At 39.8% G+C, this 23,381-nt stretch overlaps 1 protein-coding gene across 5 annotated transcripts in view; it reads left to right on the forward strand.

Annotated features, from left to right (window-relative positions):
- The window catches only part of LOC120374929 (fibroblast activation protein alpha), a 75,675-nt gene extending 54,117 nt beyond the window's left edge, over window positions 1-21,558 (forward strand). For 4 of the 5 annotated variants that reach the window (XM_039495365.1, XM_039495366.1, XM_039495367.1 and 1 more), the window contains 12 exons: window positions 545-598; window positions 1,548-1,672; window positions 4,268-4,315; window positions 6,299-6,397; window positions 7,201-7,270; window positions 8,411-8,605; window positions 11,511-11,565; window positions 16,231-16,330; window positions 18,614-18,678; window positions 19,608-19,680; window positions 19,956-20,029; window positions 21,219-21,558. In XM_039495365.1, the coding sequence (XP_039351299.1) occupies window positions 545-598; window positions 1,548-1,672; window positions 4,268-4,315; window positions 6,299-6,397; window positions 7,201-7,270; window positions 8,411-8,605; window positions 11,511-11,565; window positions 16,231-16,330; window positions 18,614-18,678; window positions 19,608-19,680; window positions 19,956-20,029; window positions 21,219-21,320 (1,060 nt within the window). In that variant the 3' untranslated portion in view covers window positions 21,321-21,558. Of the gene's footprint in view, window positions 1-544; window positions 599-1,547; window positions 1,673-4,267; window positions 4,316-6,298; window positions 6,398-7,200; window positions 7,275-8,410; window positions 8,606-11,510; window positions 11,566-16,230; window positions 16,331-18,613; window positions 18,679-19,607; window positions 19,681-19,955; window positions 20,030-21,218 lie in introns of those variants that run through there. The other variant, XM_039495369.1, reaches the window with a different exon arrangement.
- The last annotated feature ends 1,823 nt before the right edge of the window (window positions 21,559-23,381 follow it).

Raw genomic sequence — 23,381 nt, forward strand, 5'->3', positions numbered from 1 at the left:
TGCACGTTTTTGTATACATGGGCTTCTGAAAGACCTTTTGAAAATCAAGGTCCACCATTTTTTTTCTAATAATTTTTAGGCCTCTATTCAGCAAAGAACTTAAAGCATCTTAACTTTAAGCATGTGAGTAAACCCATCACCATTTATCAGGACTTCAGTGCTTAGGGCTGAGCAAATGCTCTACTGAATCTGAGTCATACTCTAGTCTACAGTTATGCTTAGTCCTCTGTTGTACAGATTGATCTATACATTACACCTAGTTGATCAACTAACACCTAGGAAATAGGATGAAGTGATTAAATTTCATGGTTCACTTGCCATCTTCTCAGGATTTGAACAAAGGTTGTAAGGAATGAAAAAGTAGAGTGCTTAACCCACTGTTACATCTTGATCCCCCCCCCCCCACACACACACAAAATCAAAATCCAAATTCTAGTTTAGTTAAATACAACTTTTCAAGTAGGCTTCTGATTTAGGATGCTCAATACTAATTCACAGCTTATGATTTCATGGACTACTTAATAACAAGCAAATTAATTTATAGATTCTATTCAAGCAATGAATTTGAAGGCTATCCAGGGAGAAGGAATATATACAAGTAAGTTCATATCAAACTTTTATAAATATTGATTAAATTAATATCAGATGGATCTGGGTTTATATCATATAAAAGAGAATTCTACACAGTCAGAAACAGTTTCAACATTTTAAGAGTAAATATCAAGAAGTTCTTACCTAAAATTTGAATTGGGCTGTTGCACTGCATATGCGGGTATCTTGCAATGAATAGATCATATGTATTACTATATTTAATACAGTTTCAAAATGTGGCCCCCATTTGTGTATCTATCACTTCCAGGTACATTTTGATACTATCATGTATATGTGATAGACTTGTATGTGTAAATCACCTGAACACATGTGTGATAGTGCTAAAAATGCATTTGCAAGTGTTTTAACTGCAATTTGCACACACAAACAAATGGAGGCGGAAGCAGGGTCTAGTGGATAGGGCACTGGACTTGGACTCAGGAGACCGGCTTCAATTCCCAGCTTAGCCGCAGACTTCCTGTCTGACCTTAGGAAAGTAACTTAACCTATCCCAGTGGTGAGCAACCTGCAGCCCACAGGCCGCACATGGCCTGCCAGGGTAATCCGCTGGCGGGCTGTGAGACAGCTTGTTTACATTGACCATCCACTATGAGATGCCGTGAGAGCAAAATCCATTAATAATAAATGTGAGGCACTCTGATTCTATGGTACCTGAATATCTAAATAGACAGGCCACACTGAAGACTTTGAAAATACAATCCCAGAAATACTAAGCATATATCTGAAAGTTGGCATTGGGGAGGAGAATATTGTCTGAATCATACAACTATTGTTTAAAAATATTGAAAAACTGTAAACCATTGATTAGAAAGTGAAATTTAAATGTGACTTGACTTTACAATATAGCTGTTTCGGAGCAGGTGGGGCAGCATTATGTTGAAAATGTACTTCAAAGCAATATTATATTGTATTACTTTGTTTTCATTTCCTCCTAGAATTAGCATTGGAAGCAATCCTGTAAGGAAACAATGCATTACTTGTAATCTAAGGAAAGAAAGATGCCAGTATTATACAGCGAGATTCAGTGAAAATGCTAAGTATTATGCCCTAGTCTGTTATGGTAAGTATAGTATGTGACCAAACAAATTCTAAGTTGTATTTTCAAGGGAATGTGAGCTAGATGATGATATTTATTCCAGGCAATATTCATTCAGCTGATAGAAGACATTTTAAACTGAAAAATGTTGGTTGCCAAAAACTGTGAAAAAAATCTTCTCAGTTGCTGAAAACCAAAGTATTTTTGTTTTTTTGGATTTCAGTTTTTTTTACAAAAACCTAAAAAAAATTGACTAAAACAAATTTGTTAAAATATTTCATGGGAAAAAAAATCATTTCCTGACCAACTTCAGCCTTTCTGTTTCATTATTTAGGTTCCAGCTAATCTGTACTTTGATTCTAACATAGAAGGCCAAATCCAGTTGTGGCATAAGCAGATGCAGCTCCCACTGAAGTCATTAAGACTTGAGCCTGCTTATATTAGGGCTGAATTTGACCCCAAAAGTGCTGACAGTTTTCTAAGTGATGTAGTTTTTAACAACAAATATAAACTTTCTGAAGATAAATGCAGCAAGACACAGGGAAACCTTTGAAATTGCTTTCAAGGCAGAAGTGGGTGAAATCTTGGTCCTATTGAAATCAATAGAGATTTTGCCTAGACCTCAGTGGGCCAAGTTTTCACCCATTATCAGGGCACTGTAAATAATGGACAGTATATAATATAAAAATTCCAAGGCAAAAAACTGTACATTTCATCCTTCACAATCCTATATGCAGTGTAGCATCTTTTGTTACCATCTTTCAGAATATGAACTGAATGTTCAGCTCTACAAATAATAAAAACCCCAGCCACCGGAGCAAATGTAACAGAATGATAACATCTCTCAATCATCCTTGCCAAGAATATTTGATATTGTCATCACCACATGCAATCCACTCACCTTAGCAAATCTGATGTGACATGTTCTCAGAAGCCCATTTCACATTGTTAATTTTGAGTTCACCTTATGTAATGGCACCTTAGCTATTAGCTGGATGTCACCTTGTCTACAGGAAAGAAATGCTCTTTGAGGGGTTTAAAAGTTACCTTCCTCCCTACAGCTTTGTTGTTTGGTAATGGCCAAGAACCCATTTCCTAAGCAGTGCTTTTGACATAATGTGTGTGGCAGTGATTCCTGTATTATGTGCTAGGAACCCCAGAATTGTGCAACATTGCCTTCCCCCTCATGCCTGTATCGCTCACAGCTCCCAGCCCAGAACAGTACAATTTAATACAGAAACCTTTGTAGTTTTATATTTTGGTACTAAATTGAATTTACATTCCCACAATTTTTCATTGTGCCACAGATTTTTCTATTAAAAAATATATCACAGCATTGTAGATGATATGAAGATATGATGGAGACTTAGACAGATTGGTAGGGGACATTGGGGCTTTTGGTACCAAGACTGGGTGGGAAGCTAGTCTGGTTAACAATCAGTCATTCATTCATTATGTTGCTCATGGAGCATAGAGTACACACTTCAGATCACCCATTTCCACAGAACCCAGTCTCCTGTCAGTGTTGTGGCCTGCTCTATATTAAGACTGAGGCAGGTGAGGTTGGAAGCCACGACATCCCTCCAGCATGTGTGAGGCTGCCCATAAGGTCTTCTCCATCCAACTTTTGTTGGATCAAATGCATAAAACTGGTGGGCTGCTATGGACTGTGGCAATCAGAGCAGATGCCCAAGCCACCTGAGCTGGCATTGAGTCACTTGGGAAGACACTAGAGGCTGGTTGGTACGATGCTTGACATCCTTGTTTGTATCTTGAGTATTTTGGCTCCATTGTTAGGGAAGGAAGCTGCCTTGGTGACATGAAACCTTGAATCCACAAGGCTGCGGGTGGTATGCTCTTTGAAAGCTTCTGTGGTGTCAATGCCACATATCAACTTGGACTATGTATCCATCAAACAGTAGTGGCTTCTATCTTTTTGTATGGATCTGAAACCTGGGTCACTACTGAGACACAAATGTGCCAGCTGGACACTTTTGACATGAAACATCAATGACATATTGGGCATATGGTGATTTCATCACATTTGGGTAACACTAATAACATTTAAAGTGACATCCTTAGGCTTCTGAGCTGACATATTATTGAGATGGCTTGGGATAGTTCACACCTTTTCTTAGAGCATTGTTTCAGACTGTCTGCAGACTCAGGCAGAGAGCACTATGTAGAAGTTCAGTTCACTGTTTGAAAATATTCAGTGCAACTGTAAGATTTATTTATTTTTAAATGAAAGCTTGGATTCTGAAGCATAATTACACAGTAATTTTCAAAAGGAAGGCAATTATACAGTCATTTGATATGGCTGTATAATTACACTATGGTAACAGCTATTACACTTGTTAGTAAGACATTTTCAAAGAGAGTGTTTACTGTTTTGTGGTGTAGGTACAGGGGGATGGACTAGAAGACCTCTTGAGGTCCCTTCCAGCCTTACATTTCTATGATTCTATAAAAAGGAAGTTGTATGCAAACATCAAGTCAAGAAAATTCAAGTAATCTGACAGATCTTATCATTGATATTTAAATAGTAACTCTTCTCTTCAAACCAAGTTATGTTTCAAAGGATATACAACTTTCTTTCTCTTTTAATTCTCTTTACAGGTCCGGGCATTCCTATTTCCACTCTTTTTGACGGCAGCAATGACCAAGGTACTGCAAATATTCTGCATATTTCTGTGCATTGTTTTTATCCTGAATTTTTACTAAATTAATCCCATAAGTCTCTTGCACTAAAGATGCTTTTAATTCTCTTTGAGGGTCAGATTCAATACCCAGTTTCTTTCGTATTTCATTGTGAAATTGGAATGTACTGTATTTTTATTGTTGAATCCAGCCTTGAATTTTACATTGCTACGAACAGTGAGTATACTGAGCATCGGTAACTCCCAGTGAGCCAAATCTTGAGCTCAATACACAGTTTCTACTCAACCCTTAGTTACGCACACTGCCACAGACTTGCATTTTGCCTGAGCAAGGGTTGACTAGAAATTTTGTGAGGAATCCAAAAAAATATTTGGAGCTGGAAAAGATTGTTCCATTCCCATCACGTGTGCTTTTGTTCTCTAGCTATGTTCTTCCAACTCCTCCTTCTGCAAAATCTATGCATGAATTGCCACTTTTATCTGCCCATTAAGGATCCCTTCTAATTTCCCCAGCAACGAGCACAATCTGTATGAAATGATGAACAAAGTGTTGAATGATCAGTATGGCACTCTGATATCTCCTTGTGCCTAGGAAACAAATGTTTAATTTCATGGACTTTTACCTTTGCCTTCATCGTGCCTTGCTCAGCCATGCTGCTTCACTGAAGAAAGAACCTGTTCAAGCTGCCTTCTTTTGCCTTTGTAAGGATAATGATGTAGCCACTTGTTTTAGTCCTCTTTGTGCCACTTGGGCTAATTGCTTTCTTGTTAGGTGACCATGACAGTGTTTGTCTTGGACTAGGCTGCAATTGCATAAGTGGGGCAGCAAGTCCATTTTCATTGTGGTTGGCAGGTATTTGACCACATATCACCCATGAATTCAAGTGGGAGTTGTGCAGGTAAATTCACATACACCAGATTGGAAGGTTACCTTGGATGGTCTAGCAATGGATAAACTTCAAAAGATTTGGAGCTCTAGTTTGGTTTGGTTTGGTTCCAACACCAGGATGGTATTTCAGCCTTTATCCAAGCTATCCAAAATTCCTGGATCTGCAAAACTGGCCTGGACATTCACAATAACTGGCTTTCTTGAAAGAATTCTGGTATTTCATGTTCCTGGTCAGCTTGTATTCTTCTGGTATTTCTGCAGTCACAAAACCAGGAAGTGTTTTTCAAAAATGTAAAATGATGACAAAAAGTTTAACGGAAGTTGTTTAAAAAATCATGTAAGGTTCTGTTTCAGTTTGAGGGTGAAGATTCAGGTCATAGACCCTCATTAGGTACGACATTCTATTCCCATCCCTAGTCAGAGGAAAGCATTTTGATACACAAAGTAGCTTTCAATGGACTCCTACTGTGCCAGTACTACAATCTGTGCTGGATATTAATTATACAGAAAATATAACTTTTTAAATTTACATGTCAGTGTTTGGTGCTTGATCATCTAGTAAAGTTTTTCAGTAAATAAACATGGTTATATTGAGATTTGATTAGAAATTAGTCTGCAAGTTACAATTCAGTGAAGTTACAGCAGAGGACAAGATTAAAGTATTAATTCAGATGCAAAGAAGCACATTGTATCTTGCTAATAGGAGGCAGAATAGAGAGGAGTGTGCAGTGATCCATTATTCAGGACAATGGATGTAACTAGAGTCAACATTTGGAGAAGCATGTTGCAGACAGGAATGTGTTGTACATAATTAACTAAATAAAAGGTAGGAAGAGTGAGGTGTGAGTGGACAAGGAGAGAAGAAATAATAGTCACACAAGATCAATTACTTTGTATCCCATACAGAATATGTCAGTGTTCCAGTTTATATGTAAATACTTCAAGTGTATGATTTTCCAATGTATGACCTCATTACCATATTTGTAAGAGTTTTCCATAGATTTTTTTTCCAGTCTAGCCACAAATAAAACAAGGGAGTATCAATTAACAGAGAAGAGTTGAAAAGCAAATTGCTCTAATATGGAAACTTCTTTTACCTAGAGATTAAAGTCCTGGAAGACAATTGGGAATTAGAATCTGCGATGGAAAACATCAGAATGCCTAAGATAGACATTAATAAACTTGAAGTGGATGGAATTAGTAAGAATTATACAACTTCTATTACACTATTTACTTTTCCCATAATTTTTACACTTATTCTATTGTAGGACGCATGCTCCAACAGTTATTAGAACAAGGGATTTGGAATTAGGCTTCCTGGATTGTATTTCTGGCTCTGCCATGGATTCACTATTTGACTTTGAGAAACTCAATGTCACTATGCATCAGTTTGCCTGTCAGTGAAACAGATACAATACATCCCTACCACACAGAGCTGATGCTGTTAAGAGACTTCATTCATTAATATTTGTAAATTAATTAATTTACAAATATTTAATTGTAAATTAATTTATTTTTCTCTCACATGAGAGAGAAAAATAAAAAGCATTGTGGTATTCATAAAAAGGTAATATGTAAACTGGTATGCATGCATTGCCCTTTATAATGCCTTGAGAATAGGGTCTGAATTGTGAAGGTGTTATCATTAGTGATTTTATAACATTATTTTATAGTAATAAATTGGTATTGAATAGCTCACCATTGAGATAGTATTTGTCATCCTGATTTCATTTTTTTCTAGATCCTGCAGAAATTAGACCCTAATATTATTGTATGCAGCTTAATTTTAAAAAATAAAACCCAAAAGCCTCAACACTATTTCTTCAAGATTGGTTTCAAACAGTTAAATAGGAAAAATGACTTAAAATCAGTTCGTGACTCACAATTCATGAATCCTGTGTCTCGTTGCTTACTCATTTTCATATGCTACTCCAATAAATAATGGCTCATACATAGAAGAATCATCTTAAACATTGATATATTTGTAATATATCTTTTTTTAGCTTTGTGGTACAAGATGCTTCTACCTCCGCAGTTTGATAGATCCAAGAAGTATCCTCTGCTTATTCAGGTGTATGTAAGATTTTCTTTTCTTTTTCCACATAATCTGCTTTATCAGAAAGAGTATTAGTTCTGACATGTCACATGTAGTGCAGGATAAGTGCATTAGTGTATATAACAAGCACACCCGTTCTTTGGTTTTAGGCTACATTTCTGAAATAGAATCCTGATCCTATTGAAATCAATGAGAGTTTTGTTGCTGATTTCAGTGAGACTAAGATTAGTCCTTCAGAAGGAGAATAGGAATTTGTAGAATATTGTTTGGAGTCAATTCCATTGCTGCTTCCATGTACCATGAGACTGCTTAAGATAGCACATTATGGGTTTCACTGTTGTTAAGTTTGGAAAGTATGATATGAGCCTATCGGAAGTGGCCAAGAAGAAAAAATGTAAACATTGTGGGCTAGAGATTATCCCCAGCTTTCATTCAAGTGTATAAGAAGTAAAACCCTTTCTGTTGTCTTGCTCAGATGAGTAAGGTGTGCTCAGACTATGATGCCAGGTATCAGGGAGAAAGCAGGGGCTGCTCACTTGATATTCCCCTTAGTAAGCAAGTTGGCACAAAGGGGAAAGGAGGCCTTGCCTCTTCCCCACTCACTGCTGGTCAGATTATCAGTCCAGATGCAGAGGGGTGTGGAGTCAACTGTATCCCAACAAGGGGTGAGGTAATTCACTCTGCCAGAACAAAGCAGAGAGGGGAGAAATTGTGACTTTGAGGCATAATATCTTCTCAAAGTTCCTCTTGGGACAGTGCAGCCATGGGCCATTCTGGGCCAAATCGAATGGCTCAACCTAGTAATACAAGAACTGAAATGGATTACAGCTGGCAAAGTCGCACACCTATATCAGTAAAGGTCTGACTGTTTCTGTCTACTGAATACCACGAGCCTGTTCTGCCTTATAGGAGAAGATATTCAGGGAAAATATGAGACACCTGTATGAGACACAGTCACTTCCAGAAATTTCCCCTCTCCAGAATTAAGATTCTGTTAGGCTGCCAGGGTCTATGCATTCAAGAAGTTTCTTTTATATTAAATAAGATCTGAGGTTTGAGCTTTAGTTATTCCATTATTCATGTCCTGTATTTAATAAATGCTTTGTTTAAGATCACCCACCAAATCTAAACCTGAGATCTGCGAATATTTCCTTTAGGTATGGAGGACCTTGCAGTCAGAATGTAAAGCACACATTTGGGATTAGCTGGATAACCTATCTTGCAAGTGGAGAGGAAATTATTGTTGTTCTTGTGGATGGCAGAGGGACAGCTTTTCAAGGTGACAAGATGCTACATGCTGTATATCGAAAACTCGGAGTCTATGAAATTGAGGACCAAATCTCAGCAGTGAAGTGAGTATCACAGTAGGATTCAATAGAATCCCTTCCACATGTTAAGCAACACTGAAGCAGTGGTCCATGAGACAGATTAGTAGATGCATTTCAAGGTCTTTTGAGCACCACTTGGCTGGTAACTGCTAAGAATGAAAATCTATATTGGGGCCCCTCACTGCCTCCAGTAAGCAAGACAAGAGATGGGACCCGTGGAGAGGAAAAGTTAGAGGTACATGGTACCCATGTGGTATCCCCTGAACTCATCACTTGATATACATAATCACTGTAAAGGGGGCACTTAATACTGCTACTTCAGTTCTTTAAGCGTAATAATGTGCATGTCCATAATGCCTTCGATCCTAGGATCTGAAAGCACTTGCCCACGATCAGACACGAAGTCTGTGGTACAGCTCTACCCACATTTATAGACTATCTGAGATTGTGTTCAGTCACAAGACCCATCTTCCTTGCCATTCCAAGGTAGCAAGAAATGACAAGAGTGCCTGGGGCCAACAGGTGCTGACAGCAGCCTCTTGCAATTCCTCCCACCCATGCTGCTCTGCATCAAAGTTATCCAGACTGCAAGTGCTCCAAACAGATATATCCCTCCTGAACGGAGCCTCTGGACAGAAAGAAGGACTGAGGGTCTTATGAAAGAAGCCTCAGTTTGGGATTTTAAGTCACAAGATACAACAGCACTACCAAAGCAGGTGTTTAGAATGGGAGGAGGGTTCGTGTGCTGCCCCAGGGGAGCTGTGTTGTAGGGGAGAGGGATTAATTTTGTCTTGGGGAAGGTGCCCCAAAGGGGCTGATTGGTATCTAGGCAGACTTTTTTGGTGCTGTGGAGGCTGAGTGGGGGGAATGGGTGCCCCACCCAAACGATAGACCTGGCTGTGAATAGCAGAGCCAGGAATAGAATCCAGGAGCCCTGACACCCATGTCCCTGCAATATGTGCTTGAGAGCACTGCCTCTAAGTACCCTTATCTCTTCCTTCCTGTTTCTGCTTAGTGATCTCTACATTTCCTCCTTAGCTATTATTGCATTAAGTATCGTGTTATTATTATCCTTTTCATTGAAGATTGAAGCAGACTACCTGTTTTATCATTTCAGGCTTCTAAGTGTCATCTGTTATTTGCTTTTCTTTCCTGAAACATTGCAGCGACATAATCACTCACTTTATGAGAGCATCAAAGTTATAAATTACTTGTTATTGCTCTAAAGTGACACTCCAATGTGAAAGGGGTCGAAATCGACCTGTCAGAGACACAGTGAGGCTAAGGTGCTTCTGCAGCTGCAGTCTGGTCTGAGAGCCTGTAAAGGAATGGCTGAAATTACCACAGACTTTCCATGCAAACTTTCCCCAGTTCACTGCCAGCCTCTACACTCGTTTTACATTGTGTGTGTGTAGGATGGCTTCTGCTTCATTTTGCCAGTCTGTCCCATGACTATGGGGCAAATTTACCAGCAAGGGACATGCACCCTGGTGGGGGACTGCCCCCCGGGGAGAGAGGTGCTTTAAGCATAGGAGCCCAGCTGGTGAAGGCTGCAGCAGACCTGTGCTGAATTAGTGCACCCTCTGGAAGCCCACATCCCATGTCCCTCCCAGCCAATAACTCCTAATTGGGTGTGGTTCTGGCCACTTGTGTGGGCTTCCTGGCAAAGGAAAGTTTGCAGCTGCTGGTAGAGACCCTGGGGTGAATCTGGCCCTATTTGGTGCATTTGTCACTATGCTTCCTCTAAATGTGGATGTGAAGATGGCTGAGAGAAAGAAAAGTGAGATTATATAGCTGAACAGGGGACTTGCCCTTGACCTACTAGTTTTTAATTTTTCTTGAGTCTTTTCCCTCCTCCTGCCTCTTCTTCCCTGTTTTACCCTATTGTGTGCTGTGATCTGCAGTGATAATTCACCCACGTTTACATAACTTTTTTTCTAAGTGGCTTCTTTGGAAAGATGTCCCTGTGCACAAACCCTCCTTCCCTCTCTAGTATGTTTCCTTCAGCAGACTGCATCATTGCAATGGGATGCAGAGACAGGAAACCCAGCGCTAGTGATCTGGTTTTCCCTTCAAGCTGCTTGATGATCAAACAGAGGAGTAAGGCATAGCCCTTCCCTCCTCTCTGAGCTTTATAACATGCATCTGCAGGGAGCCTTGGGAGAACTTTTCCTTGTTATTTTGAGCGTGCATGAGCGTGCATGACACTTTACAGTCAAATAAAAGGGCAGGGTAGTTTAAAACCTCAGGGCCTGATCCTGTAAGGCACCTCTGGGGAGTCACAGAGCACCGCTGGAAGTTGAGTATGTTGAGCACTTTGCCAGATCAGACCCTGATGTTAGTGACAACACAGCAAAGGCATTAAGAAAAGAGTGACTGGAATAATGGGAGAAGGCGAGTAAACATAATGAAAGATCAGGAGATATATTTACTGGTGTGTATGCATCTTATTAGCTCCTTTAAAATCTCTCTATATAGATAGATTTAAATTGGGAACACAGTCAGGAATGAAGACCAAAGGGGGTATCAATGATTTCCGAGTGTATCTTCTTTAGTTACTCTTCCATGCTGTGATCAGTACTCCCACTGGGCTCCTTAAGCATTGCTTTCAGCTATGCCGTGGCCTCTCTACATAGATGAAAATAAATGTGCATTTAAATATTAAGAGTAAAAAGTAAACAAAAGGATGTTTCATTGATTCAGGAGGTCGGACAGATGACCATAATGGTCCTGTTGGGCCTTAAAATCCATGAAGCTGTGACTTGGTCCTTTGTAGAAATCAGATATGCTTTCTGTTCTTCGTGGTACCCTAACGTGTCTGGGAAGCATGAAAGAAGCTTGACCTCTTTTTTTATTAACTACATGTAATGTAAATAATCCTATTGGCTGATAAAAATGGCTTTATAATTGTGATTTTTCTTTTAAACAGAAAATTTATAGAAATGGGTTTTGTTGATGAAAAAAGAATAGCAATATGGGGCTGGGTAAGTAGTTGCTGTTGTTTTTGGTATTTCCTTATTTACCTTTCTTAATCTTACTGCAGTCAGTGTTGTCTAAAATTCGTCTTTCTTTTCCCCAAAGTCTCTCTAAAGCTACTTCTCTAAACTTTTGTCATAGTAAAAAAAATTTCAAAATCAGATTTGGTGAGGATTTTCAAACCCTTTGAGAAGCCTGTACTGATTTGCAGGAAGGCCTGGGCTGAATTTTGAGTAGATCTCAGCTGCAAATATGGGTTTAGGTTGAAACCAGGCAAAGCTCAGCAGTTTCATTTGGCTTCACTGCTAATAATGGCGTTTGCTTGAACATGATACTCGCATCAAAATTCAAGAAGTGTGAAATTATGTGATCTGAAATTAAAAAAAAACACTGACTTTGGCATCACTCTGACTTCCCATACTTCCTGATTTTTGTCTGGCCTGGAAATAGTGCATGGAGTTGAACTTCAGAGAAAATAAAGTGCACCAATCCTCTTTCCCAAACTAGAATTTTTTCTTTTACTGAAGAAGTGAAAGGCTGAGGGCTGCACACGCTGAGGGCTGGGGGACTCCAAGTAGGGATGGGCAAACCACATTGGATGAGATAAGAATCAGGCCAAACCATCAGCTAGAACTTGAATCAAACCTAAACCGTTTGAGGTTTGGAAAAGGTTCTTTGTCTTCGTTTGACTTTTCCTGTGCCTTTGCTCTTCCTGATTGGGTTTGGGACCAGTGAAATACACAAGGAAAGTCATTCTCACTGCATTTCTAGGCCAGTCAAAACCAGGAGGTATTGGGGATCTTCCATAGCTTATTGTTATATTATCCTTCATTTTTAAAGGGACATAATTGTAAACTAACCTCCTATTGGCCAGATTCTGCCAGCCCTACTTACACTGAGTAGTATCTTAGGGTGCCTGAGGATCAGATTTCTAGAGCAGAATCTGGCTTTAACAGAAGAGAAAGAAACAACTATAATGATTGTCTTTCCCTTTGTTACCATTCAAACTTCAGGATAAGATCCTGGTGTTGAAAGTAGTGTTTAAGAGTAAAGGATGAGCAGTGGCCCAACAGTAACAGACCGCAGTAGCTAGAACACCTTATGGACTAAATTGGGATGTTAGCCACCAATTAATTGATTCTTTCCAATGTTTTGCTATTTATAAATGTTGATTTTTCTCTGATTATCTTTCAAAAAGAGTTCTAGTTTCATTCTCTTTAAACAGACTGTCTTTTTGCCAGAATTCTTCTAGTCAGTCATTGTTTATTTTTTCTTTTGTTTTTCCTTGGCCCAGTTACATGAGCAGCTTACCTAGAACCACATTACAGGATAGAACTTGAAGATTCAGTTGAACAGTAACAAACAAAAGTAGCCGATATGAGATGATATGTGAACAGGGCAGCTAACAGCTTTGTATGAAGTTTATATTAACTAATATTTTAGGTATTGTGATCATACACCAGTGCAAAATACCTAGATACAATTCAATGCAGTAAAATGTAATTAAATGATACCTCTATTTATGAGTAGGTAATTCTGATATTTTGGGGGAAAATCCTTATGTTTCTGAACTGAAAAAAATTTTTTTTTTAAAACCAAGATGCATTTTATTTAAATAAATAAAATTACAAGTTTCCCATACAAATGATGGAGACAAGGTGGGGAGGTAATACCTTTTATTGGGCCAGCTTCTGTTGGTGAAAAGAGACAAGCTTTTGAGTTTACACAGAGCTCTTATTCAGGTGTGTAAGCTCAAAAGCTTCTCTCTTTCATCAACAGAATTTGGTCCAATAAAAGGTATTACTTCCTCCACCTTGTTTCTCTCATATTCTAGGACCAACATTGCAACCGTACAAATGATGACATTTGACAGGTCTGAAGTATCATGGTCCAACATTAGATGCATTCTGAAAATAATGGCATATTTATATATATTTATATTTTAAGGAGGAAGCTGTCATTTTCCCACTCAGTCCACCCAAAAGCCTCTAGAGAGCTAATATATTTCAATAGAATTGGAAATGCATTCCTCTTTTGTACCTAAATGTCCCTATTCATAGTCTGCATGTGCTGGCAGGTATGCATTATGTTTTTCACTTTTTCAGATTCACCAATCTCTCCGGGACAGCAAAAGCTTGTAAAAGACTGTTAAAGCAATTCAGGCTTCAAACTTCACCTCTTAACCTGCTATAGCACAATAATCTTTCTACTGCTGGTTCCTTATTTTCTGGCCTTGCTATGCTGATTACTGATTTGGATAAATTCCCCTCAAGTTAGCTGAAAAATAATTGCATAAGTTCTCTGCTATATCCTTATTTGTTGCTTCTAGTTATTCCTCACTCTCATTTCAAGTTGGATACTATTTAGAAGGGGGTGGGGAGTTGCTTTATTTTTGACACGCAATATGATTAAAACCAATACATTCATTAATTTCTAAACTTCCCTTTATATTTTGAACACAGAGGATAAGAATGCTCATCTGCAGGATTCTGAACAAGCCCCTACTCCCCTCTCCTGGCTTCTGTCACTCCCCCCCTCTTCCAGAAAGAATGGAAATCCTTTATCCTCCCTAGCTGTTCATCCAAGCACTCACGCTCCCTCAGTCACACATTCTGCTCCCCCCATCCCTATCAAGCAGGCCAAATGCCTACACACCCAGTATCAACTGTTCTCAGCTGCCAGCTCCACCTCTTTGCACAGAACCTTTCCAAACTCCAGGCTGATTCTTCCCCTGGTCTGCTCTCCAAATATGAACTAATTCTTCCCTGCTGGTTCCCAGCCTGAGGGTCAGGCCGGGAACCAGCAGCAGAAGGGAGGTGGAGGAATTGCTTGCCATCACAGAGTTTTGACAGCTGGCAGCTGATCCTTTAAGAAGGGGGGGGTGGGTTTCAGGAACAGGAAATTATGCAACCATGTGGACTGGCCATCATGTGTTCAATTATGTGTTTGAGGTAGTCGATACTGAGACATCAGATTCTAAGCTTCTTTATTTGGATAGGATGCCAAACAGAACTCAGCTTCTCCACTTTTCTGGTCTTTAACATCCAGAGACTGGAGTCATTCTGTTTTCTAGAGGCCTTAGAAATGAAACTTGATGCCGAATGAAATAGAGTGCAAATGACATGGGGCCAGATCCTGGCCTAAATGAAGGTCCTTTCTCTCCAATCTTGAATGGAGTAATAAATAATACTCAAAGGTTACTTAATACTCCCTATCCCCAACATTCCTGTAATAGCATCTGAATCTGAGAGATGCTTAGTACCTGTAACTTATTATCAGACGCTCAGTCTGTTAGAAACAAACAAACAAAAAAATCACATCGTAACATCTTGTAAATAAAAGCTTCCTATCTCTCGTCCTCTGAACGTAAAATATTGTGTTTACCTCAGCAGTTAGCTTATTAAGACAGAGGGGGAACTTCAGTCAGTTTTTTTTAATGAGTTGCAAGAATATTGTCCTCACCCTTGCAGAAAAGAATCCAAAAATCTTGAAGAAAACATATCAGAATCATATATAGGGATAGACAAAGGTAGAGTAGTTTCCCTTTATTGCTGAGAAAACACAAATTTCAGTCCAATCAGGCTTTCTAGTTAGTATAATTAGTTGACATTTTTCTTTCTAAACTGTTTTTCGGTGGAAAATTTGGTTTTTGACTGTGACATTTTTTGTGAAAAGTTTTTTTTTCCATGAAAAAGTTCCACTTTTTGTTGGAAACACAAACACTTAAAACCAGGGTGAAAAAAAATCTATTTTAAAAAATGTTGCTGACATGCTTCATGGGAATGATAGTTTGAATGTCTCATTACCCCAGTTCTCCCTGTGGGTCAGGTCCTTTAGTTGGACTACATCTGCTATAATGTGCCACTATCAGGGATTTCCAGAATGCACCAGAGTAACTCAGCAAGAAGGGAGACTGTGGTGCATTTTGGGAGATGTAGTCTGCCCAGGGAGCCTGGCCCACAGAGGATCATAGAGACATGAGATACATGGTTCCCATGAAGCACTGCAGCAGCATTTCCAAATCAAAATATTTGGTTTTCAGCTGAAATTTTTTGCTTTTCAGATGGAAATTTTTGGCTTGGGATTTTTTGCTGAAAAGTCTAACTTTGCCATAGGAAATTTTGACTAAAATGATTTTTTTTCCATTTCTGTCAAAATTTTCTGCTAGGAAAAAAAAGTTCCAACCAGCTCTACTGGGCAGCTCTGAAGCACATGGACATTGTTAAGGCATTTATCAAAAGCCTGACCTTTCCGTGGGGTATTGTAGTCTGCTTTAAAGCCAACATCTATAGCTTTCCACAACTTGTTGTCCATGGCTTCACATATTGGGCTAATTCAATATAAAAAAAATTGGCAGAAAATTCCATTTTTGGCTAGGTAATTCAGTAGGTGAGGAATACTGGGATTTGTCCTGAAGCAGGGTCCCTGATGAAGCAGTAACACAGATGGTAGGAAGAGATTAAGTGATTAGATAGAATTGTCTTTTCCTTTTGTTCCTCACAAGGAATCAGCCAGACTCAGTTCGTGCTGGTGAAGGTAAAACCTATAGTTGCTTTGCCCCATGCTATTAAAGCAAATGTTTCCTTTGAATGTAATGTTTTGTTACTTGGATTCTCAGAGAACAAAGAAATAGCTACCTGCACAGTATTAACCTGCCTGTGATTTTTCTCCAGTCCTATGGTGGATATGTAACTTCTCTGGCACTTGGATCTGGCAGTGGAGTATTTAAATGTGGAATGGCAGTGGCTCCTGTCTCCAGCTGGGAATATTACGGTATAGAAACATTTAATAAACACTGACTCAGAAAGCATGACGTTATTGCAAGAGCTCAACAACTTGAAACCTAAAAGAAAATAAATTGTCATCACCAAAATAAAATTCCTCAGAGCTTGTATTTAATCCTTTCTCTACTGCCAATAGCTGCACCCAGCCTTTTGGAACAAATACTGTGATCTGGAAGAGGGTTGGCTAATCTCATTTATGAATCTGTGAAGCCCCCTATGCATCCCATGTGCATTCAGTGATGTGCTGGATGGGGCTTCCTGGAACTACTTGTTAAGTCTGCCACTGAATTGAGGGGATAACTTGGAGGTGATTTCTCTGCCTTTGAGGGAGTCATCCCTCTCTAGTTACATTATCCCTTCTAGAAATCACTTATCCTTGCAGCTCATAGAAATATTTCTGACGGACAATTTTTTGCCTTTGAGATGGAATTGTTTGTACCAGATATCCAGTATTTTCAAACGTTTTTCCTAGCAGGACTTCCCATGAAGAGTCTTAACTACTGCCCCCATTTCCTTCCACACAAGTTGAATGCCATGTTGCATTAATCACAGAATATCAGAACTGGAAGGGACCTCAGGAGGTCATCTAAGTCCAACCCCCTGTTCAAAGCAGGGCCACTCCCCAGACAGATTTTTGTCCTAGATCCCTAAATGACCCCCTCAATAATTGAACTCATAACCCTGGATTTAGCAGGCCAATGCTCAAACCACTGAGCTATCCCTCCCTCTGTCTGTTGGGGTCTCATTTACTCGAAGCATCCTTGACATCACGCTGACCCTGTACATGGGTCTTACATGTAACTACACTCACTGTGGATGTAATGCCTCCTGTTGGGAGGGTAAGGTGTCAGCCACCATGATGCAAGCACTCTTGCTCCACCTCCCCTTTCTGGAGAAAGGTATTGAAAAAGTGGTGTTGCAGCACTGCAGTGGCATTGTGATTCCACAGATTTCCACGAGCCCCCCAGGATGAGCTACAAACGTGTATGTGGCACACAGATGGCACTGCCCTAGGACATTGACTGTTTATTTCTCCCTAGACACAGTTAGATGTGTGTACTGATTGTGTTAGATCTGTCAGCAGTCTCTGATAACCCTGACCATAAACTATCATTGACTATCCTGTGGGCCTTTGCAGAGGCAGATGGAATGGCTGCATAATAATTTCTAGCCTTTCTTCCCAAAAGGATAGTCATTGAGTAATTGCTCTTACCTCCTACCTGGATTGAGCTTCAGCAACTTTTATTTAATGATGGTTCTGCCACTGGGAAACATGGGACCCTGCCCCAGTGAGAGAAATGAGGCTGTAAAATGTATCCTTTCTCCAAATCCTTGTGCCATTCATAGCTAGTCAATTAATGGCATAATGCTACCATCTTCCAGCTCACAGATCCCCATTCTCCTGAACTGTGAGGTGCACATTACAGTAGGAACTCCATAGCATTTCACTAATCAGCCTGGCAGCCATAGAAGAGCACTTGTAAAGGTGTCCTGAGTGGGCTCTTAAGCAGTAAGGTGCCCCAGCTGAAAGTCTGAGATGCAGAGAGGTTTGCTCTCACCCATGTCCCTACGTCAGTCAAAGACTAAGAAAGCAAAGAAACCACAGCATCTGGTGTCAGTAAAAAATGGACAAAGACCTGAATATCCCATGCACAGGGCTTTATACCACAGCCTACATCTCCCATTCTCCCACAGTGTCTGCATACACATTGAACAGGAAGGGTCACCAGGATGAAATCCTAAGGGACTCTTCTCTGCTTCTGAGTATAAAATAATGTGTTGGTTACAATAAAGCTCTTGATAGTCTCTCTTGTGTGTCCCCTTGTGGCAGTAGATTTATGCTGGGTTACTCTAGCTATTGGTTCCTGGAATTTATCCTACTAGCTAAAGCAATCTCAGCCTTTGTCTGTGGGACTGGGTGTTCCAGGTAGACTGCCAAAGCTTATGTTTGATAGCTCTCAGGTCATGGTACACGACTTACCTGTTTGCTCAGCCCTTTTGTTAGGTCACTCTGGGTTGGGTATTTCTGCAGATAAAGTGACAATATATTTATCAATTCATCTTCATCAATGATTTTTGTATGTAGCTGGTTTTAGTGTAGCGTGAGGCAGCCAGGAACTACAGTGATGGATGCCACCGAACTAGTCTAAAACAAGTAATACACTTAGGCTGTATTAATGGAACTGTGTGTAGTTTAAACACATACTCATAGTATTCAACCATTAGATGTGAATATATTTTGTCTACAGCTCTCTTTTTTTTTATATAATAGCATCTATCTACACAGAGCGATTTATGGGTCTTCCGACTGAGTCAGATAATCTCAAACACTACAAAGTAAGAATTCTCTTCATTGCATTTGTTTTCCTCAAACTTAGAATCACATTAGCAGGGAGGAAGGGAGTAGTGGGGAAGAGAAATCATCTTCTAGCCCTAGTAGTATCAGCCCTATAGCAGTGAGAGCTACTAGCATGGAATTCACCTGCCTCTAGTTTACTCTTTTTTCTTATATTTAATAGTCTTAAATATTCTATGTTTAAGGGTCCTTGTTGTCCCACTGGAACAGACAGGGTCAGTTCAGATAATGCTGCTTACCTTCAGCATCGGGGGTGGGGGCCCCCACCAGTTATGGGTTTAAATTATTATGATTACTGGTCGTTGTTGGGATCACTTGGTGTGGAATGCAAGCTGCTTTGTGCAGACTGTGGTGAAATGACATGAACCTCCTAGGTAATCAGATTGTCGTCCCTAAATGGGGGCACATTGCTGGTTCCTAACCGTTTAACAGGAAATTTCCATCCTTTATTCATTCCCCTGATTCCCTCCACAAACAGACATACCAGTTCTGAACACATTTAGGGCCTTGTCCAAATCCCACTGAAGTCAGTGAAAAGGCTCCTACTGACTTAATTAGGCTTTGGGTTAGGCCTTTAATGCTCATTTCCAAACCCCATCCAAATGGCAGAAATGCCTCATCCCAAACTCTTCTGGCAGAGCATTTTGGTGTAAGAGGAATGGCATTGCGGCCAGTGGGAGGGATAGGGTGGGGGCTTGAGATTTGTGTCAACTAGCCCTGGGAAAAGCCTAGAGAATATATCTGGCTTTCATTCCAAGCCCAGAGAGTAATAAATAATCACTACTGTCGTTATAGTGCCAGTTTATATGATGATTCAGTTAGTTTTATACTATGCAATGAAAGCCTTTTACCTACGTGACTAAGTGGTCTAAATTGCAGCTGCTGAAGTGTTCATTTTTCCCCTGAACAGAATTCAACTGTGATGGCGAGAGCAGAAAATTTCCGAAACGTGGAATATCTTCTCATCCATGGAACAGCAGATGGTGAGGTTTACGAAAGGCAGTTCAAATACTGAGTGACAACCTCTTTGTTTGAGAAACGTTAAGCATCTTTCTTTGACTTTGATTAGAGTCAGTACTTAGATGTTTGGCCCATTTCCATAGGGTATATAAAGAGTTGCTTACTCATTGTTAGTAATGTCAACTGGATCACTCGATAATCGATGGACTGAACTTAATGCACTGTAGTTTTAAGCTATCTGGTATTTACCAGATTTTAATAACCCACTCTTCCGTTTTTGTTCTGTTCCTTTTTCCAGATAATGTACATTTCCAGAACTCAGCACAGATCTCTAAAGCTTTGGTTAACGCAGAGGTGGATTTCCAGGCAATGGTAGATAAGAACAGACTATTTTTCTTTTTAAGCATTGGCTTATAATTCCTCTTACATCTGGGGACATTTTTAAGAAGCTCACTTTAGCCCAGTGAGTCCCATAGTGTAGCTTGTGGTCTGGGGAACACAGATAATGTACATTTCAGAACTCAGGCATCTGGATAGTAGGTCCAGAGGGAGAAGAGAACAAGTTGTCAGGGAAGCCTATGCAGGGCAGCAGGGGCAGAGAGAACAGAACAGACAGGAGGATGGAAGGGATGAAAGAAGAGCAAAAGGGAGGCCAAATAGACAAAACATTTATTGCATCCATGCCAAGCTTTGCTTCTTCTATACCCTTCAATCCTGGGCTAATGACAGATACACCAGCCTTGTCCCTGTCCTACCTCTGTCCATGAGCGCCCACACACGAGTACACCGGAAACCCCCATGGCACTTGGGTTTGTGGCACTCCATAAATGTATGGACCATTGTGTGGACTTCAGATATCCTGCATTCCCCACCAATACAGAAAAAAAAATGCTGGTTCTGCTGCATTTGCAGAAAAGAGAAGGACCTGGCCTAAAAAATCAATACTTTGGATTTCGGGGTGTCTTTATGACACCTGGATGGAAATAACTTAAGGCAAGTTATCCAATTAAAAATAAGTGAAAATAATTGCTGCTGTTCCAAGGTATAACATAATCCACCTAAGTCACTGTTCTCAGGATGCTGTATATAATGCCTATGGCACTGATATAATGCTGAATGATTTGGACAGAACTCCACAATTTTTAGGCAAGGGCTGTTTGATGAGAGTAAAACATTGCTAGCCAAGTCTGTCTTTTTAATAATCCTACTGCTAAGGACATGCAACACATGCCAAGGACTCTTGTCCCTGAGGGCATCTTGGAGTGTTTTTGCTCTGGCTTGATGCAACTAACTCACCAGGCAGCCACTCTGACTCACAAATCACAGATTATTTAGAAACTTTGTTCAATGAGAATATGAATATAATGAAAACTGATCAAAAATAATGAACACAAAAAGAACAAAGATCTACTAAGTCACTGCCCATTTGCCTTTGTGAGGCACCTTGCAACCTTTATGGGGCTGTAATAATAATTAATAGAGATCAAGCTTCTGGATTGTTTACTTAATGTAGGATGGAGAAATCAAATGTGCTTTGTTGGGTTTTTTTCTTCTTTTTCAGTGGTACACTGATCAGGACCATGGAATTCCAGGCCTTTCAAGTAAACATCTTTACACCCATATGACCCACTTCCTCAAACAATGTTTTTCCCTCTCAGAGTAACAAAGGTATTCTCAGCACAATGAAGCATCTTATACATGACTGAGAGCTAGACGTGCCTTGATGTAATGCAGTTGTAACTGTGCACAGATTAAGTATATTCTGCAGGTGGATTAATAGTTAAAGATTACGATACTTTTAATTTGGAGTTTACATCTGTTACTGATGTTGTATAATAGCAGATAATATACCACTACAGGTTTGGGCACATTTAACACCGGCTTGTTAGAAAAAAATAAAACCAGAATTTAAAATGCTATGTGTGATTATTGTTATCTTGCATAAAACTCATGTTCTGGGTTCTGATTCATGTTCCAGAGATAGATGCTCATTTGGGAAGAAGACGTAAAGCCGATTGAATATGCTTGCTTAGTTACATTAATAACAGTTGAGAGAGCAATGTGATTTGCTAATTAATGTCCCAACCACAGTAACCGGGGCAAAACCTAGTGCTGGGTGAACGACAGCAGGTTTGGAATTGCAGTTTGTATAATCATCCTGAAGCTTAGATGCTTGTCCAAAGTTTAGTCAGTGCTGGTGGGTTTGAAATCCTGAGTTCCAAAGAAGAGTCTTTTCCAGAGATTTCCACTGCTTCCTAGCATGAGTGAGGTCAGTAGTTTGGTGTTTCTGGTCTTCATCTGAGCTGATATGAAAACATTCACAGAGGCTTGAATTTTTTTTATTTACCAAACTTTTGAAACTCAAACCAAGTTTCAGTTTGGGTTCATTTTAAGGGGCAGAAGAAGTAGGCTCAGCACAGTTATTTTATCCCAACAGTTGTTTCCATTCTTATGCAAAACTTGCTAGCCACATTGTGTGTATCCAGTGACCAAATCCATGGCAGAGGCATCATTTTCATGAAGTTTCAATGGGCATCTCCTTGCTGGGACCCCCCTTTTACAGGTCGGGAACTGAGGCGCAGAGTTCCCAGGGTCACACAGGAAGTCCATGGTGGAGTAAGGAATTGAATCTGGGTGTCCTATGTCCCAGAATAGTGCCCCAACCACTGGGCCATTCTTCCTCTCTGCTAGCCAGTTAGCCTCCCTCAAATTTCTAACTGTAATAGCACCACTGAACTGAATCTCAAATACCATTCAGTCAAAAATGAGAAGAATTATTCAGTTTTTTCTCGCTTTGTTTTCAATTAATGTTAATTCACTTAAAACAGATTTTTTTCAAAGATATCCCAATGATACTTGGGCCCTGATTCACCACTGTGTGACTTCAGTTTAACACTGGTGCAACTCCACTGAAATCAGTGTAACTGAAGTTGCACTCTGGTGACCGTAAAAGTTTTGGGCCCTGATTCGCTCACAATGTTTGGGGGGATGCTGCTTGGGAAAAGTCCTTTTACAGGGTGCAGACGTGGGAAGTGTCACCTCACCCTTTCAAAAGAGACCTAGTCAAGTTCTAGAGGATGTTCAGAAATCAACTAAATAAAAATATGAAAAATGGAATCTGTGAGGAGAAGTGAAGTGAACTTGGCAAAGAGAAGCTAGAAGGATAACATAACTATCTACAGATACACAAAATGATGTTATAAAGATGATACTCATTGCTTGTCCATGAGAACAGAATCTGGAATAATGGACAGAAGACAAAGAAGGAAAACTTTATGGTAAATATTTAGAAAACACCCTAAATTCACGTTTCCTGGCATGGACAAGGTCACTACCATGATACGCATTTAGCAGATCTTTTTGTTATGAATTTGTACACAGCCTAACCCGGTGGGTTTATTGTCTATATTTGGGGTCCCCCGGCACTTCCACAATGCAAATAAACAAACAACAACAATAAAAGGGAACTGGAAAAGAGATACCAAAAGTGGCTTTGCAATCACTACCAGTGGGGACATTCGAGCCCTAGCCTAAGCATTCATCAATCAGGGATGTTTGAGAATTAAATCAAACCTGCCATGATGCAGGGAAATGGACAAGATATTCTACTAGAGTAAAACCAGTGCAAACCAAATAATTCTATGATCATACTTGCATAGGCGTTACCATACTGTATCAGACCCAGGATCCATCTTATCCAGCTTCTTGTCTTTGACAGTAGCCA

The sequence above is a fragment of the Mauremys reevesii genome, linkage group 11, assembly GCF_016161935.1.
Source record: "Mauremys reevesii isolate NIE-2019 linkage group 11, ASM1616193v1, whole genome shotgun sequence".
Classification (NCBI taxonomy): Eukaryota; Metazoa; Chordata; order Testudines; family Geoemydidae; genus Mauremys; species Mauremys reevesii.